At 39.9% G+C, this 19527-nt stretch overlaps 1 protein-coding gene across 1 annotated transcript in view; it reads right to left on the bottom strand.

The window, feature by feature from the left end:
* The window catches only part of THSD7B (thrombospondin type 1 domain containing 7B), a 1119563-nt gene that overhangs the window by 471429 nt on the left and 628607 nt on the right, over positions 1 to 19527 (bottom strand). The window contains exon 10 of the mRNA XM_024764108.1: positions 5526 to 5723. Within this exon, the coding sequence (XP_024619876.1) occupies positions 5526 to 5723 (198 nt within the window). The remainder of the gene's footprint in view (positions 1 to 5525; positions 5724 to 19527) is intronic.

Consider the following 19527-nt stretch of genomic DNA (forward strand, 5'->3'; position numbering starts at 1 on the left):
GAGAGGGTGTGGAGAAAAGGGAACCCTCCTGCACTGTTGGTGGGAATGTAAATTGATACAGACACTAAGGAGAACAGTATGGAGGTTCTTTAAAAAACTAAAAATAGAACTACCATACAACCCAGCAATCCCACTGCTGGACATATACCCTGAGGAAACCATAATTCAAAAAGAGTCATGTACCACAATGTTCATTGCAACTCTATTTACAATAGCCCGGACATGGAAGCAACCTAAGTGTCCATCGACAGATGAATGGATAAAGAAGATGTGGCACATATATACAATGGAATATTACTCAGCCATAAAAAGAAACGAAATTGAGTTATTTGTAGTGTGGTGGGTGGACTTAGAGTCTGTCATACAGAGTGAAGTAAGTCAGAAAGAGGAAAACAAATACCGTATGCTAACACATATATATGGAATAAAAAAAAATGATTATGAAGAACCTAGGGGCAGGACAGGAATAAAGATGCAGATGTACAGAATTGACTTGAGGACACAAGGAGGGGGAAGGGTAAGCTGGGACAAAATGAGAGAGAGGCATGGACATATATACACTACCAAATGTAAAATAGATAGCTAGTGGGAAGCAGCCGCATAGCACAGGGAGATCAGCTCGGTGCTTTATGACCACCTAGAGGGGTGGGGTAGGGAGGGTGGGAGGGAAGGAGATGCAAGAGGGAGGTGATATGGGGATATATGTATATGTATAGCTGATTCACTTTGTTATAAAGCAGAAACTAACATACCACTGTAAAGCAATTATAATCCAATAAAGCTGTTTTAAAAAAATTTAAAAAGTTTTTTTCCTCAAAAAAAAAATTTCTATAGAAACTCAAATGCCCCCTTTGAAATGTAGAAAACCTACTTGTCAATGAGACAAGAAAAACCTATATGTACTCTATACTTAGTAGACTTCTTTTGACCCATATTAATGATTAGATGTGCAGAGGAGAGAAATCAAAGCTAATTCACCAAAGTACTGGAAATCAGATTCCAAACCAGAATACTCATTCATGTAATCTATAATACAATTTTCTTAATGAAAATAAATATTACTAACAGAATATTTGCTACAATCACAGGCTGGGTGAGAAATAGCAACTTTAGTGAGACTGATTGAAGAGTATCACTAATAAATCAAATAGAATGGGTCAAAGTACTATATATCTACAGAGATAGCTGTAGAACTTCATAGATGACTACTTGAATTTTAAGTAGTCTGAAGTAGATCACATTCTTAAACTAACCCACAAGATTTACGTATACCAAAACTGCTATTTCCAGTTACTTCCTAGCTTCAATGTGGCATAGATTGTGTAATTTTTAAGTTCCCAAGCTAGTGGTATAAAGGAGCTTCTGAGGAAGAAAAACACGTCTTTCCAGTGTCAGGAGTTAATGCTCCACAAAACACTGTCAAGAGTCCTACAGAGGGCTTCCCTGGTGGTGCCGTGGTTAGGAGTCCGCCTGCTGATGCAGGGGACACGGGTTCGTGTCCTGGTCCGGGAAGATCCCACATGCCGCGGAGCGGCTGGGCCCGTGAGCCATGGCCGCTGACTACAGAATCTTGGGACTTCCCCGGTAGTCCAGTGGTAAAAGAATCCACCTTGCAATTCAGGGGACGCAGGCTTGATCTCTGGTCAGGGAACCAAGATCCCACATGCCGTGGGGCAACTAAGCCCGCATGCCACAACTAAGCTCGCGCACCTCAACTAGAGAGCCCACATGCTGCAAACTACAGAGCCCATGCGCCTTGGAGCCCACATGCTACAACTAGAGAGAGAAAACCCGCACGCCACAACTAGAGAGAAGCCCATGAGCCACAGTGAAAGATCCCGCATGCTGCAACTAAGACCTGACGCAGCCAAAAAAATTAAGAAAATTAATAAATTTTTTTTTTTTAAAAGAGTCATACAGAATCTTGATCATGGCTATGCGAGAACCTCTTGGCTCCGCTATCTGAATGGGTTGTAGACATTTTGCAAGGACACTGAATGTTCCTTTTGGCATAAGGGATACCTGGAGTGAGTCAATATGGACAAGCTTTTAAATAAAGGACATAGCAAGTAACCTTGGAAATTATAGCAAGCCTCAAGTCCAATTAAATCTAATATGAGTTTGTTTGATTTTTTAAATCAAAAAACATTTATTTCTTTTGGTCTCATCCATTTACGGATGAATAAACTCTGAAATAAAAGGCCTATGAAACAATTAATAAACTCAGAGTGATGAAAAGGAAAGTATCAAAAGTTACAAGAAAAACTCACAGGAGATTCATTAAATAGATCTCAGTCCTTTTTTTTCTCACCAAGCATTTAAATGTGTCAACAGTTCTGTCAATTCCTATCACTAAGGAAATGCTATGATGATATGTAGAGGGTCAAACGGGAGCATTTCTCCGGCAAACTTTGATCGTCAATCATCCACAACCTCATTGAAGCTGAACTTCAAAAAGTGCAACCAGATCACATTTTCAGTTTTTCACTGGACAAAAGACTGCTTCAGTCATCAGGAGGCCAGTATGTTCTTGTAACCACAGCTGTGGCTGTTACCTCACAAAACCCACAAAGATTTCATGAAACTGTTCTGAACCAGTAGTAATTCCTACATATGCCATAAAAATGGAGAGGGTAGGTCAATGCTGAAAAGTAGTTATTTCACACGAATAGCAATAAAACTGTAGAATTTCTATAAAATGGTAGAGTTGACAGCTCTGTAAAAAAGTGTTCTATGTTCAGTCACAATGTGTGCGTATGTTGGGGGGGGGGTTATTTCCCCACCTTACACTAAGCGAATTCTCCAATACCAGCTGGTTATCCTACTATTCAACTCAATTCTGACACTTTCTATCTGGAGGTAGCGTCCTATTCCACAGGTAAAGGGCTCGGTCCCATAAGGCCGCCCTCCGCTTAAGACACTGATCTCAAGCCCCGGTTATACCTGTGCTTCTGACCAACGGGCTACAAATTGGGGGTTCCAATGACCTCCTCCAACTCAGGATGCCACTCACAAGTCCAAGCTGTTCCCTGTAGTTCTGACCAACTGGCTATAAATAAGAAGTTCCCATGACCCCCTTCTTGAGTTTCATTAATTGGCTAGAGAGGCTCACAGAACTCAGGAAATCCACTTTGCTTACTAGATATCCAGTTTATTATAACAGGATAAAACTTGGGAACAATCCGATGGAAAACATGCACAGGGCAAGGTATGGGAAAGGGCAAGGAGCCTCCCTGCGCTGCTCTTCCCAAATCTCCATGCATTCACCAACCCGGAAGTTCTCTGAACAATGTCCTTTGGGTTTTTATGGAGGCTTCATTACGTAGGCATGATTGATTAACTCACTAACCATTAGTGGTTGATTCGGCCTCTCGTCCCTCCCCCTCCCCCGACATCAGGGAGTAGGGTTGAAAGTTCCAACCCTCTATTCACAGTTGGTTCCTGTGCAACCAGCCCCACCTTTAGGTACTTTCCAAAAGTCATCTCATTCATATAAACCCAGTTGTGGTAGAAAGGGGCTTGATGTGAATAACAAGACACCAATTTCACCTTCATGGAAGTCATTTCAGGAACGGAGGGCCGGAGACCGAACATTATAACAAAACCTACTCTCACTGTTCTTACTCCTCAGGAAATTCCAGTGGTTTTAGAAGCTGTGTACCAGAACACGGACCAAATATATATTTCTAACTACAAATCAGAATCTCACACTCTGCAATACTGTAGAAGGGACAGTACACATTGTGAAAGAAGTTCCTGGCCCTGTGGCCATAGTATGACAGCCTTGTAAAGTCTACAGTTCCTGCTATGGGATGACAAAGCCTTACAGTCATCTGTCATTGGGTCTCAACCAAACAAATGATTTTGTTCCTACAGCTGGAGGTTGGGAAGACGAACTAGTATGGTTATTCTAATCCTCATTATTATTTTCATTCATTTCATTTTTAAAAAGAATGCTCTTTGCACAAATCCCCCAGGACAGAGAACAGTAATAAATGTACATTACAACTAAATAAGCTCATAGCTTATTTTGAATGGTTATGTGCCGGACACTTCACTAATCACTTTTATGTAAGTAATTTAATTCTCATAGACTGAGAGTGAGAGGTAGGTTTTATTATCCCCACTTTACAGCTGAAGGAAAGGATGCCTTCACAGTTAAATAATTTTCCTGATATTATCTAGCAGAAGAATAGCAGACTGGAAATTCCAACATGTCTGACACTAGAGCCCAGGTTTTAAACATCTATACTACTTTTCTTGAACTCAAAAAGTGATCGTATGGGCTGCTGGTAATAAATTTCACACATGTCACCACAATTCAAAAATTATTCAGTAATATTAGAAGCCACTGTGTTAACTATTTTAGTCAAAAAGGACTGTAGCTAATATAATCTGGTGTGGCCCTACTTCATTAAACAACTACCTGGCTTCATGAGGTAATCAATTACATCACCTGATAAAATGTATATTTGTCTAAGTAAGGTAATGATTTAAAAAAATGAAGGAACAATGGATGGAGGGAGAGAAGGAGGGATAAAAAGAAGAGGGAAGAAGGAAAGAAAGAAGGAAGTGATGGGGGGGTGGGGAAGGAGAGAGAGACGGGGTGGGGAGAGAGAGAGAGAGAAGGGGAGAGAGGAAGGAAGGGAACAGGAAATGCATTGCTGAATGTCAACCCTGTGTGGATGCTAATATCCATTCTGAATCCACTTTGAAATTTCCTTCTGTTCTATAGATTTCTTTACTCCATAAGTCAAAACATTTCACTCCACACGCCAAGAGCATTATAAATTATGACTTCTCATGGCAGAACTCATTAATAGACATACTCGATACTCTTCCAAAAGACCGAATTTTTTTAACTCTATTTAAATGTTACTTTTCTCATCTCCATGTGACTTACCTATTTTCTAAATCATCCTTCATTTCACACAACCAGAAGCTTGGTGATGAAGGAAAGACACCACTGTTAATAGTTTTGTAAATCTTGACAACTTATATTTTAAAATGGTTCTTTAGAAACGTAAGCATTATGTCTAGAACTGATTCTAATCTAATGTTATATAATTGAAAAGATACAGCTTAGTACTTTTTTTTTTCTTTTTAACTCGGAGGGAGCTGCAGCCCTGGAATCTTTACCAGGCAGTATTTGTTAATAATATATAAAAGCATATTACATATCAACATCAATAAAGGCAAATCAACTTGTTTTGTACTGATAAGTTGAAGACTCTCCAGCCAATTTCTGTATTCTGTTTGCCTTAATGAATTAAAAACTCCAGAGAACGCTCTGGGTTCACTGTATTACATTTAGGTATAATCAGACAGTGTTCTTTTGTCATGGAGTACTTGGCCCTGTATTAAGTCAAAGCAGCTTACTCTGCAGCAATAGGTCACTTGACTTAAACGTGAATATTCAAGAATAGGAAAGACTATGCTTCTCTCCCTGGGAAGATGGCCTGAGAGTGGTGACGTGTTATTTGTCAGGTATTACTTAACAATCCTCGTGTTCCTTTGAGTCATACCTTGCTCATTCTGGCAGACAGCCTTCAGGATGCGATGTCCGGGGCCACACTTGCCATGATCAGGGATACAGATCCCTTCAGATGTCAGCCACTGATAACACACCGGATCCTCACAAGGAACAGATTCCACCAAGTGAGGGCAGTGCCCTGCAGGCCCTGTGGACTCCATGAGGACGTGGCGCTGTCTCATTCTAAATCCTAAAATGAGAAAGAATAAAAGGTTCATGGGATTCCATCCTGATCCAGCAAAGGGAAAGAAGCAGCAGCTAGGAAACTGCTGAAACTTTTATTTGTGTACCTACAGCTGACTCTAAAGCATGTATTATTTTTATGTGTTTTATTTTATGGGAAATGGGGAGATGAGAAGAGGAAAGGAAAGACAAAAGGGAAAAGAACTGGAACAGAAAATCTGTCTTCTAAGAGTTTACAATTTAGGAGTTAGAGCGGCCAGGCATAATCAAATGGAGTAATAAATAGCATATGTCCAATGGTATCAATAAACCAGAACAAATAAATAAAGACTCACAGAAACAGCCTAAACATAGATGAATCCCCATTTTCTTTTTGTTTTTGTTTTTGACATTCTTGTTACTCTGTATTAAGCTAAAATACATCTATGCTTTGACATATCCCAGGTCACTGTGTCAGGCCCTGAGATCTCCCTGTATCACTCTCCTGAGATTTCCAGGTCAGCCTGCCCTGTGAAGACAGGACATCTTTGGGCTGCACTCCCCACCCTGGCTAGACATGGGTCCCTGGACAATTACTCAGTTTTAAAAAATGTACTGTGGGACTAGGCCCAAAGTTATACCATAAAAAGGACGTGAATGGGTCTTACATGCTACAAGCCTACAGAGTCACAAACTCAATGTCAAGCAGGAGTCAAGCAGGTACAAATTGAGGGATGGGATATGGGTCGACCACAAGACTGTAGGGAGTGGTGTAGTCTGTGGTAAAACGGAAGATGTGTGCTTGCTTTAAAGTGACTATTATTCAGTTTCCACTGACTGTTACCACAAGGAAATGTGAACCCTATGTTGTCAAATCTTCCAATTTTGACTAAGAAGCCAGAAATGCAAGTTATGTTTGTTTTTTATATGACATCTATTTTTAAATGATGGGAATTAATTTACATTTTAAAAAGCCACGTAAGCTTTAAAAAGCCACTGAGAACGAGATGCAACCGTTTTGTTTGTGAGTTTTCCATCCCTGGCCCTCAGGACATATCACTTCTAAAACCTAGGCCTACCTTCCATGGATCTCATATCTTACCGTCCATCCTTTATTTATTTATTTTTTTAAAAGAAGATGTTGCGGGTAGGAGTTTATTAATTAATTAATTAATTTTTGCTGTGTTGCGTCTTCGTTTCTGTGCGAGGGCTTTCTCTAGTTGTGGCAAGCGGGGGCCACTCTTCATTGCGGTGCGTGGGCCTCTCACTATGGCGGCCTCTCTTGTTGCAGAGCACAGCCTCCAGACGCGCAGGCTCAGTAATTGTGGTTCATGGGCTTAGTCGCTCCGCAGCATGTGGGATCCTCCCAGACCAGGGCCCGAACCCGTGTCCCCTGCATTAGCAGGCAGATTCTCAACCACTGCGCCACCAGGGAAGCCCCTGTCCATCCTTTAATTCTCCAAATTCAGTCAACGGATTTAATTCCTTTAATTCCTTTTTTTTTTTTTTAAACGAAACCAATCTTATTACATAATAGCATCTTAAGAAATGACCATTTATTCCTTGGGACAGGTAAAAATAAATAAATAAATAAGAGACTTTTAGGAAGATAGCATGAGAACACTGAATTCACAGCAGAAGACTGTGGTACCCCACCACTCTTCCCACAAGAGGAGGGGAGAGAGATAAGTTTGGGAACATGAGAGGTAACAAAGCCAGGTGTACCCCTCTCAGTTTGCCAGGGCCATGCCTATTTCCCCACAAATAGTAGTGAGACAAAAAGAATACAAGGCTCAAGGTGTAGTTGGCAAAAGATTGGCTCCTCTTAAGTAGCCAAGGATGGAACAAATGGACACTTGGTTTTAGGCCACAAGATGGAGCCGAGCTCCCTTAGAATATTGCAGGGCTGGGCAAGTATTTTAGATACAAAGTTGTAAGGGCTTTATCGGTTTTTTTCTTTCTTTTTTTTTTTTGGTTCAGGGTTAACCCATGAGCTCCTTTTAAAAGACAGACTCTTACTTTATGGATTGACCACCTGTGGGCAGGCATCATTTGGCCAGTCAGAGAACATATCCTCATGGCATTGAAAATATTAAGGTCAGAAGCAATTAAAACAATAGATGGCTTCTGTTGCGCTTCATACCTCCAAGTTTATGTCATTAATTAGCCAAAATAAAACCTGCAGGAAAATTCAGCTCCTTTCCCGGGCCACCTTGAGAAGAGCGGCAGGAAACACACAGAGCTCTAAACTACACTCGACGGCCATCAAACTACAATGACCTCTGAAGTCTCATTGCCACACAGCATGGATGACCCCTGAGCCCTCATTGCCACACAACTTGGATGACCTCTATTCTTACATGTAATGTCCATATGCTGCTTATTTATTGTCTTATGTTTGTGCTTGTTTAGTTTATATCTTTGAGCAAGACACGGCATGGGTCTCCATGATTTACAATGTTTGACAACCGGCCCAGAAACTTAGCAGTCTTTACGCAGGGATGCTGAGTGTCCTATTACCTAGAGCTTAACACCAGTGAGGGGTAGGTGCAGTTTTCCTCTATAAATCAAGTTGCATCTATCTCGCCATAAATCTGTAGATTACATCTCCTCAGTCAATAAATTCTTGCAGTCACTCATTTGTGCTGCCCTTGTCCTGACTCTAACTAGGATCACATCAAAGCACAAGCTCACCATAAACAAAAACCTTGGATTCTCTTGTTAGCACTTAACTTTAATCACACACTGGTGTTCAGGGCTGCAGTAGACATCAGGCTTCCTCTGGGTACTTCTGTCCTGAGAGATACACAACCGCCAAGTCCACAGTGGCTGGGCCCAGCCAACCACTTACCTTCATTCACTGAATTCTGTACTAATCAGATAATACCATTCAGTAAACAGTAACTGCCATATGTAGATCGCTATAATACACTATGGGAAGCCACAGGAGGAACAGAAAACATAAATCTATTCTCCACAGAGCACACAGTCCAACAAGTCAAAAAGCACATATATTAACTAAGCATCCACCCTATACCAAGACTGTGATAGCCACTTTACTTCTATTATCCCAAATTAATAAATCCCCTAAACAATTTCATAAGTTACTATTCTCATTTTACATACGTGAAAACTAAGACTAGATGATAACTTATTACTTCTCCTAAGGCACATAACTGATTAAATGGATATGTATGAGGGATAAATTAGGAGGTTGGTATTAACATATACACACTACTATATATAAAATAGATAACCAACAAGGACCTACTGTATAGAATAGGGAACTATACTCAATATTTTGTAAGACCTATAAGGGAACAGAATCTGAAGAATACACACACACACACACACATACACATATATATGCACATATGTACATATGTATACATATATGCATACATACATATATATAACTGCATATATACATATAACTGTGCTGTACACCTGAAACAAAGTATTGTAAATCAACTATACTTCAATTACAAAAATGGATATGTATGAAATTCAGCTGAGGTCTTCCTGAGTTGTTACCTCTTCACAAGAAAGAATTCAATTCAGCTCTTGTGTATGACGTGCTCTAGCCCCACTTAGAACAGTGAATCTGACAGGTACAATGGATCATTTCCTTAAAATAAAGCTGTGCAGATTACGTATCAGAACTTTAGGTACTGAGTAGCAAGAAGGAGTTTTAATAATCGCTTCCTGGCCACAGATTCAGTTCACCTTTAGTGAAACTATATTTGCACGTTTTTTCTCTGTGAACCCAAGGATTTAGTATATATTCTACTATGTTAGTGCATATGCTACTGAGGATAATTAAAAAAGAATGATTCGTGGGTTGGGAAAAGAAAAGGAAAGAAGTGCCAGTGGCAGAAGAGAGGTCAATGTTTTTTAACTGAAGCCATAGAAAACTTAAAGGAGGCTCAGGAGGGCCAATCCAGGTCTAAGGACCTACATCTTCACATGCTAGTGGCTCAAAAGTGTCCACGTGAGCTTCTACAAAGCCACCAATGCCAACACTTGTCTCTATACTAACTCTGTTGGGACAGGCTTGAAGAAGCATCCAGCAGGTTGACCAAGGATAACAGAAGCTTATTCTCTCTTAGAGCATTCCAGTTGCCCCTCACCTCGGCAGCCTTGGACGCTGGTTAACAACTCTGAGTCAAAGAACCTGAGCAGGGCTTCCCTGGTTGCGCAGTGGTTGAGAGTCCGCCTGCCGATGCAGGGGACACGGGTTTGTGCCCCAGTCCGGGAAGATCCCACATGCCGCGGAGCGGCTGGGCCCATGAGCCATGGCCTCTGAGCCTGTGCCTCCGGAGCCTGTGCTCCACAGCGGGAGAGGCCACAACAGTGATGAGAGGTCCGCGTACCGCAAAAAAAAAAAAAAACACACACACACATACAAAAAAACTGTCTTACATATGATCTGTGACAAAGCAAAATTATTTCATAGACTTCTCATTAATGGTGGATCTTTCTAGCAGGCATGGATGAAAATGGAAATTTTCCCCATTCTTGTTATATAAGATCTAAAACATGTCAATATTTTCCTACTTTAGTGTGTCATCTAAATTGATTTGTTTCAGAGCATAAAAGACTATGTTCATAGATAGTCATGGCTTCTCAGTTTCACGATGTCTTTTCCTATAGGGATTTTTAGACCTTTAGGTGCTATAATGGGGGTAGGGGTAAGGGATACTATACTGAGGGAGGGTAGGATTTCCTGAAGTCCTAACACACAAGCAGTTACCAATTGTAACGCCATATCGGGAAGCCTCCATCAAATTTCTCTTAAGAACAACTTCTGTAGGCAAGGTTGCCTTTCTAGAATATATCTGAAAAGGGACAAGGATGTCATATAAATATATGTCTATGTATCAAAAAGAATTTTTAGAAATGCACTATACCTATGGGTAGAGTTCATCCATCAGCAAGTTTTTCAGGGTATTTACCTTTCATATATCTCTAATTATAACCCTCTGGGAGAGTACCAAAGATAAAGCAATGAATGATAAAACCTGATCCAATTTAAATTCCTCTGAAAGGTGTCCTAGCTTCACTTGACAAGTACCGACCTGCCGAACACCCACCCCCTTGTCTGCCTGTCACAGACCTGACGGAAGGAGCAAAGGCTGTGTACGACGGCGGATTTCCTAATGTACTTTGAACGGCTGACGGCCACAAACCTCAGATGATTCCTGATAGAAGGGTGTCTGCCTAAAAATAACAGCCACATGGAAGATAATTTCTATAGTAACTGATTTCTTCTATTAGATAATAAAACATTTCATGCTTTCCTGTCCTCTTCTACTGTATTTTACAAAAGGGACCACACCAAAGCGATAACATGTGGCTGGGAAAAAGACGAGTGAGGAGAAAAAGTCATCACCTCCGACTTCACACATTTATCTCTTGCCATGGTGGTTTGCTTGTTTTTCCTCCTCAAATCCTCCACCACCCATACATAAGAGGAGTATAAAGTATCCAGGAAAATATGACTATCCTAGATTTCCGCTAGGAGGTTCACTGCATTTCTTTAGGGTAGGCAATTCAAATATGAAACTAAACAGTTCAGTTATATCCCAGAGTTGTGTGATGTTTAACGCATTAACCAGTGTACTCCAGCCTCCGTGGAATTCTCAACTGCATTTAGTTTGTGACAGTCAGAGACTCTGGCAGAACCCACGGTAGGACCATGGGACAGACCTAGATTGAGAGGATCCTGGAACTCATGCTCACGAGTCAATGGAAATAACAAGATGATTTAGCCTCATCATAACACGCTTGGACTCCTTGTAGGTACAGAATCATTGCCCTGGAGGGAGAACTCTATTTTTTATTCTTCTCAAGAGGGATGACAGGCAGGTGGTCCTGGCAGGTTTTAGTAAGACCTTACAAATAAAAATTCTCTCTACTCTAGGGAGACATCTATAAAACTACAAACTCCCAGACCTGAATAACAATCACTGCAGCTTATACTCTCTCCCGTCTCTGATTACTTAGTTCCTAGGGCAGGTCACTTAGCCTCAGCAATTCTCACCAATCCCAACATGCCCCTAAACTCTGCAGGTGGCTGGCAAAACTACCACCTTCAGATAAAGAAGTTCTACTGTCTCTACCCTTTCCTTCAAGCCCCAAAGGCTAAGCCTTTCTTTGAAAAATTTATTGTTGAAGGCAAAAAACACACATCCCAGATACCTGGTGCTCTCCAGCTGTTCTTGGAATACCCTCCCCTTATCATATAACTGCAATCTACTTTTGCTTTCTCTCCAAAGATGATGCACTGGAGCTAAGGTGAATCCCATGCCTCACGCCACATCTCCTACATCAGGCTCAGTGATTCGCTCTCATGGATAATGGCTCCCACTGGCCTCTGGGCAGAGGGCTTCTCTGCTAACCTCAGTGTTGGACTTGTGCCTTGATCCAAACTTCTTTAGACTTACAGAGGAAATCATTAAGGAAGCCAGTGTTAGAAGGAACAGTGGACTGAGAAGACAGGAACTCAAGTTCTTAGTGCTGGCCTGGCCATTATTAAATCGCTGTGGGATTTAGGATAATTTCTTTACTTCTCCACACTTTAGTTTTGACATTTTAGGAAGTGTTGGATCCTTGCTGAAACTAAATGCTGATACAAAGTTGGGCAGCATATTAGTTTCCTTGGGTGACCAAAACAAAGTACCACAAACCTAGTAACGTAAAACAACAGAAATCTGCCTCGTAATTCTGGAGGCTAGAAGCCCCAGATCAAGGTGTCAGTAGAGCCATGCTCCCTCTGAATGCTCTAGGGAAGGACTGTTTTCATGCCTCTCTCCTAGCTTCTAGTAGTTATTGGCCTATAGAAGCGTCACTCTAATGTCTGCCTCTGTCTTCACATGGCCTTCTCCTTGTCTTCTGTGTCTTTGTATCTTCATAAGGCACTCTCCTCTGTGTGTAGCTCTGTGTGCAGATTTTCCTCTTTGTACAAGGATATCAGTCATTAGAATAGGGCCTAGCCCAATCTAATACGACCTCGTCTCAACCTGATTACATTCGCAATAACCCTATTTCCAAATAAGGGCATATTCACATGTCCAAGGGGTCGGTATTGAACATATCTTTTTGGAGGACACAATTTAACCCACAACGGGTGAAGTCTAATGAACGATGCACCAGGGTGCCTTTGTCAGAGCTGACTTATGCAAGAGGGGGAGAGAAGCCAATGATGACGTAGTTTGGCATAAAAGCATCTTGGGAAAACGGGTTGAATGAAAGGGTCAGAATGTTGTGAGTTTCCCAGATGGGTTCCATGGACCTGTTCTGAGTTACGTGGAAGAGGAAGACAGAAATAAAAGTTGCAAGTGCAGTTTTTCACAAAGGGTTTTGTGAAAAGTTGGCTCAAGTAACCAAAACTGCAACACAGGATTGGGAAAAAGGAGCATTTTCTGAATTGTTACAGAGACTCTATGGGCCAGAACAAAGGGGGGACAAAGCATTTAATAAACATCTATTACGTTTGACCCCTGCATTGCTTCTATCTTCTTGCAGGATCAGGACCTCGTATTTCCTTAAGGGAGTTGCTCCTGCCCCACTCTCAGCTTGTGAGGCTTGGATGGAGTTGTCCCTCCAGTGGTGGCCACATGCCTAGGACCTGGCTGGTTCAGCCCCACATCCCGCAATCAGAGCGTTTGGGTCAGAGAGGAACACATGACACAAAGCAGCCAGTGAGAGTCAATTCCAGGACTCTTCCTGAAATTATTAAGGAAGACACTTCTTGCTACTTTATTTACCATCGAAAATAAAAATTACCTTATATGTGTATGCGTAGTGAGAACTTTTAAGATTTAATCTCTTAGCAGCTTTTAAGTATAAATACAGTATTGTTAACCATGCTATACATTGGATGCTGTACATTAGATCCTAAGAGCTTATTCATCTTGCAACTGCAAGTTTGTACACTTTGATCAACATCTCCCCATTTTCCCCACCACCTAGCCCCTGGCGACCACCATTCTACTCTCTATGACTATGAGTTTGGGTTTTTTAGAATCTACATAAAAGTGAGATTATACGGTATTTGTCTCTCTCTGTCTGACTTATTCCACTTTGTATAATGCCCTCAAGCTTCCTCAATATTGTCACAAATGGTAGGATTTCCTTCTATTTTTATTGCCAAAAAATATTCCTATATATATATATATACTTTGTATATATATGATATAAATATATATATGTGAGATATATACATATATATGTGTATAACATTTTCTTTATCCATTAATCTGTCTTTGGGCATTTTATCTGGTTCCATATGTTGACTATTGTGAGTAATGTGTCAATGAACACAAGGGTACAGAGAGAGAAAAATATTAAAAGTCTTTACCACAAAAAAAAAGGTAACTCTGTGAGGTGATGGATATGTTAACTAACCTCACTGCAGTAATCATATATATATGATTATATATCAAATCATCATATAGTTGTGTACCTTAAAATTACACAGTTATACGTCAGTTATATCTCAATAAAGATGATAAAAATTAACCATAAAAATAAGATATCATCCTTTATAAGATGTTATGTTGATTTTATTACAATGCTCTAGAGAAAAAAAACCCTCCACATAAAATGTGCTTATTGATTTTGTGACACAATTAGATCTAGAAGCCAAAACGTGTGAAAAGAATGGATCTAAGGATCAAGGAAACAAAATTTTTATCTTTATTCTCTAATTTGTGATCTGCAGACCATGTTGATGTTAACTGACCTCTGAAAGTTTCTATGAAATTGAGAGATTTTTACAATCTGCCCCAGTAAAATCATAAATGGATTTTACAAATTGAGCTGAGATAATTAGGATGATATAGGGCTGTCTAACTTTTTGTTTTGTTTTAAATCAAACATCAACTGCATAAAATAAGGTTCGAATGTAATATTGCCTCTTAAGCAATAAAAGACAATTATTTATATCACTGAAGGGATTTAGAACAACATCGAATACTTGAATTTTTGTTAACAAATTCTAAGAAATAGATGTTTCAAATCAGAGTGCCTCAAATAGTTACAGAATTTTGTTGTTGCCTTGTTATCCATCTGTCAAGGACACCAATAATCACTAAAAGGCATACGTTAACCAAAACTAAATCTACCAACAAGAAGGATATACAATAAAAGTTTAGTGGTTGAAAAAAAGAAAAGAAAGAAAATGAATGCCTGGTCTTTGCTCCATGGAGAGGACCTGCCTTAAACTGAACCTAATAAAGGGAAAAGTAGACGCAAGAGATAGAGAAATAGATTATAAATAGAAGGAGAAAAGAATAGAAGATTGTAGAAACAGAAGATTATAAAGAGGAAGATAAAAAATGAAACTGTGCTCTGTTGACCTCTTGATACTTTGGGATGCCACCCTACGTCCCCTTCTATTTTTAGCTAGATGAGCTAATAAGTTCCCTTATTTTGGCTTATACCAGTTGGAATTGGGCTTCTGTCACTTATAACCAAAAGTGTCCCAATGAATATAGGGTCCACTTGGCCTGGTGTGGGTTCTCCAGCTTTGAAAGCAAAAGAAGGCAACAGTCAATGCAGTAACTTTGTGCCAGCAGGGACAGCCATGGCCACAGTGGCTGCGGGAGCCTAAGTCCAGCCTCAAATGATGTTCTAGACAGAGACCTTAAAACAGAGACACACACATCAAACATAAGAGGACTGGTGCTAATAACAGGTAAGTCACCCTGGGGAGCCTCACATACAACTACAAGAGACTTGCGTAGTCCAGTTATACACGTGTGGACCACAAGACAACAAATCGTGAGTGTTAGAATTAATGGGAAATTATTTGTACCTATAAGCTAAAGAGGCTTGGGGGGGCATTCTGGTTACATGTCTAATACAGGAGTAGCATGAGCTTTCCAATAGACCCCCATATTCTATTGAGATTCGGATTTCTACTGTTTGACCAAAGACTTAAATTTAGTCTTTCTGTCCTAGATGCAGTACACATACTCCTCTTCTACCTTAGAACAAAAGAGACAGAATAAAGAGAAAAGCCAAGGGACATGGGTGTGTGAACCTGGGCATGCCCATGTGTGGCTGTGAGCCCTCTGCGGAGTGCTGAAATGTGAGTTTTCAAATGGAGGTAGAATTAAGCTGAGAGCATCAGTATCGTAGCATCAAGCACTTGGCCATGTGATCTTCTTTTCCATGGGATAACTGGAAGGATTAGTGCTTAGCAAACACAACCTAACTTGTGGAATGTCCTTGGATCTCATTTCTCTAAGTAAAATGAATATTTCCTTTTAGCACAGTATCAAGAAAAACTGAAGGATCAAAAATAAACAAAAACAAAAAAAACTGAAGGATCAATAAAAGTCAAGATGCCACTAAAAATGTACATTTGAAGATGCAGATGTGTATATAACAGCAAACCAAAGAAAACAGGACTGCACAGACCTATAAATTTTTTTTTAACATCTTTTCTGGAGTGTGTATATATATATATATATTTTTTTTTTTTTTTTTTCACTACAGCTCCCATCAAGGGCTTCTTTTCTTTTCTTTTTTTAAAAAATGTTATTTTTGGGCTTCCCTGGTGGCACAGTGGTTGAGGGTCCGCCTGCCGATGCAGGGGACACAGGTTCGTGCCCCGGTCCGGGAGGATCCCACATGCCGCGGAGCGGCTGGGCCCGTGAGCCATGGAGGTATAACAACGTGAATCAGCTATACATATACCTATATCCCCACATCTCCCTCCCACCATCCCTAACGCACCCCTCTAAGTGTAAACAAAGCACCAAGCTGATCTCCCTGTGCTATGTGGCTGCTTCCCACTAGCTATTTATTTTACATTTGGTAGTGCATATATGTCAATGCCACTCTCTCACTTCATCCCAGCTTACCCTTCCCCCTCCCCACGTCCTCAAGTCCATTCTCTACTTCTGCTTCTTTATTCCTGTCCTGAACCCCGTAGGTTCTTCAGAACCTTATATATATTTTTTAGATTCCATATATATGTGTTAGCATATGGGATTTGTTTTTCTCTTCCTGACTTACTTCACTCTGTATGACAGACTCTAGGTCCATCCACCTCACTAAAAATAGCTCAATTTGTTTCTTTTTATGGCTGAGTAATATTCCATTGTATATATGTGCCACATCTTCTCTATCCATTCATCTGTTGATGAAAGCTTAGGTTGCTTCCATGTCTTGGCTATTGTAAATAGTGCTGCAGTGAACATTGTGGTACATGACTCTTTTTGAATTATGGTTTCCTCAGGGTATATGCCCAGTAGTGGGATTGTTGGGTAGTATGGGAGTTGTATTTTTAGTTTTTTAAGGAACCTCCATACTGTTCTCCATAGTGGCTGTATCAATTTACATTCCCACCAAGAGTGCAAGAGGGTTCCCTTTTCTCCACACCCATTTATTGTTTGTAGATTTTTTGATGATGGCCATTCTGACTGGTGTGATTTGCATCTGATTTGCAATTTCTCTAATGTAGATCTGATTTGCATTTCTCTAATGATTAATGATGTTGAGCATCCTTTCATGTGTTTGTTGGCAATCTATATATCTTCTTTGGAGAAATGTCTATTTAGGTCTTCTGCCAATTTTTGGATTGGGTTGTTTCTTATTTTGATATTGAGCTCCATGATCTGCTTGTATATTTTGGAGATTAATCCTTTGTCAGTTGCTTCGTTTGCAAATATTTTCTCCCATTCTTAGGGTTGTCTTTTCGTCTTGTTTATGGTTTCCCTTGCTGTGCAAAAGCTTTTAAGTTTCATCAGGTCCCATTTGTTTATTTTTGCTTTTATTTCCATTTCACTAGGAGGTGGGCCATAAAGGATCTTGCTGTAATTTATGTCATACAGTGTTCTGCCTATGTTTTCCTCTAAGAGTTTTATAATGTCTGGCCTTACATTTAGATCTTTATTGCATTTTGAGGGTTTTTTTTTTTTGTATGGTGTTAGGGAGTGTTCTAACTTTATTCTTTTACATGTAACTGTCCAGTTTTCCCAGCACCACTTATTGAAGAGGCTGTCTTTTCTCCCTTGTATATTCTTTCCTCCTTTATCAAGGGTAAGGTGAACTTATGTTTGTGGGTTTATCTCTGGGCTTTCTATCCTGTTCCACTGATCTATATTTCTGCTTTTGTGCCACTACCATACTGTCTTGATTACTATAGCTTGGTAGTATGGTTTGAAGTCAGGGAGCCTGATTCCTCCAGCTCCGTTTTTCTTTCTCAAGATTGCTTTTGTTATTCGGGGTCTTTTGTGTTTCCATACAAATTGTGAAATGTTTTGTTCTATTTCTGTGAAAAATGCCAGTAGTAGTTTGATAGGGATTACACAGAATCTGTAGATTGCTTTGGGTAGCATAAGTAATTTCAAAATGTTGATTCTTCCAATCTAAGAACATGGTATATATCTCCATATGTTTGTATCACCTTTAATTTCTTTCATCAGTGTCTCACAGTTTTCTGCATACAGGTCTTTTGTTTCCTTAGGTAGGTTTATTCCTAGGTATTTTATTCTTTTTGTTGCAATGATAAATGGGAGGGTTTCCTTAATTTCTCTTTCAGAATTTTCATCACTAGTGTATAGGAATGCAAGAGATTTCTGTGCATTAATTTTGTATCCTGCAACTTTACCAAATTCATTGATTAGCTCTAGTAGTTTTCTGGGAGCATCTTTAGGATGCTCTATGTATAGTATCATGTCATCTGCAAACAGCGACAGTATTACTTCCTCTTTTCCGATTTGGATTCCTTTTGTTTCTTTTTCTTCTCTGATTGTTGTGGCTAAAACTTCCAAAACTATGTTGAATAACCGTGGTGAGAGTGGACAACTTTGTCTTGTTCCTGATCTTAGAGGAAATGGTTCCAGTTTTTCACCATTGAGAACGATGCTGGCTGTGGGTTTGTCATATATGGCCTTTATTATGTTGAGGTAGGCTCCCTCAATGCCTACTTTCTGGAGGGTTTTTATCATAAATGGGTGTTGAATTTTGTTGAAAGCTTTTTCTGCATCTTTTGAGTTTATCATATGGTTTGTTAATATAGTGTATCACATTGATTGATTTGCATATATCAAAGAATCCTTGCATTCCTGGGATAAACCCCACTTGATCATGGTGTATGATCCTTTTAATGGGCCCAGCCACGGCATGTGGGATCTTCCCGGACCAGGGCACGAACACATGTCCCCTGCATCGGCAGGCGGACTCTCAACCACTGCTCCACTAGGGAAATTGTTTTGAAAGATTTTTAATCACGGTTTCAATTTCAGTGCTTGTGATTTGTCTGTTTATATTTTCTATTTCTTCCTGGTTCAGTCTCGGAAGGTTGTGCTTTTCTAAGAATTTGTCCATTTCTTCCAGGTTGTCCATTTTATTGGTATATAGTGGCTTATAGTAATCTTTCATGATCCTTTGTATTCCTGCAGTGTCAGTTGTTACTTCTCCTTTTCCATTTCTAACTTTATTGATATGAGTCTTCTCCCTTTTCTTCTTGATGAGTCTGGCTAATGGTTTATCAATTTTGTTTATCTTCTCAAAGAACCAGCTTTTAGTTTTATTGATCTTAGCTATTGTTTCCTTCATTTCTTTTTCATTTATTTCTGATCTGATTTGTATGATTTCTTTCCTTCTGCTAACTTTGGGGGGGTTTTTTTGGTTCTTCTTTCTCTAATTGCTTTAGGTGTAAGGTTAGGTTGTTTATTTGAGATTTTTCTTGTTTCTTAAGGTGGCATTGTATTGCTATAAACTTCCCTCTTAGAACTGCTTTTGCTGCATCCCATAGGTTTTGGGTCGTCATGTTTTTATTGTCATTTGTTTCTAGGTATTTTTTGATTTCTCTT

The sequence above is a fragment of the Neophocaena asiaeorientalis genome, unplaced genomic scaffold (genome assembly GCF_003031525.2).
Source record: "Neophocaena asiaeorientalis asiaeorientalis breed wild unplaced genomic scaffold, Neophocaena_asiaeorientalis_V1.1 scaffold102, whole genome shotgun sequence".
Classification (NCBI taxonomy): domain Eukaryota; kingdom Metazoa; phylum Chordata; class Mammalia; order Artiodactyla; family Phocoenidae; genus Neophocaena; species Neophocaena asiaeorientalis.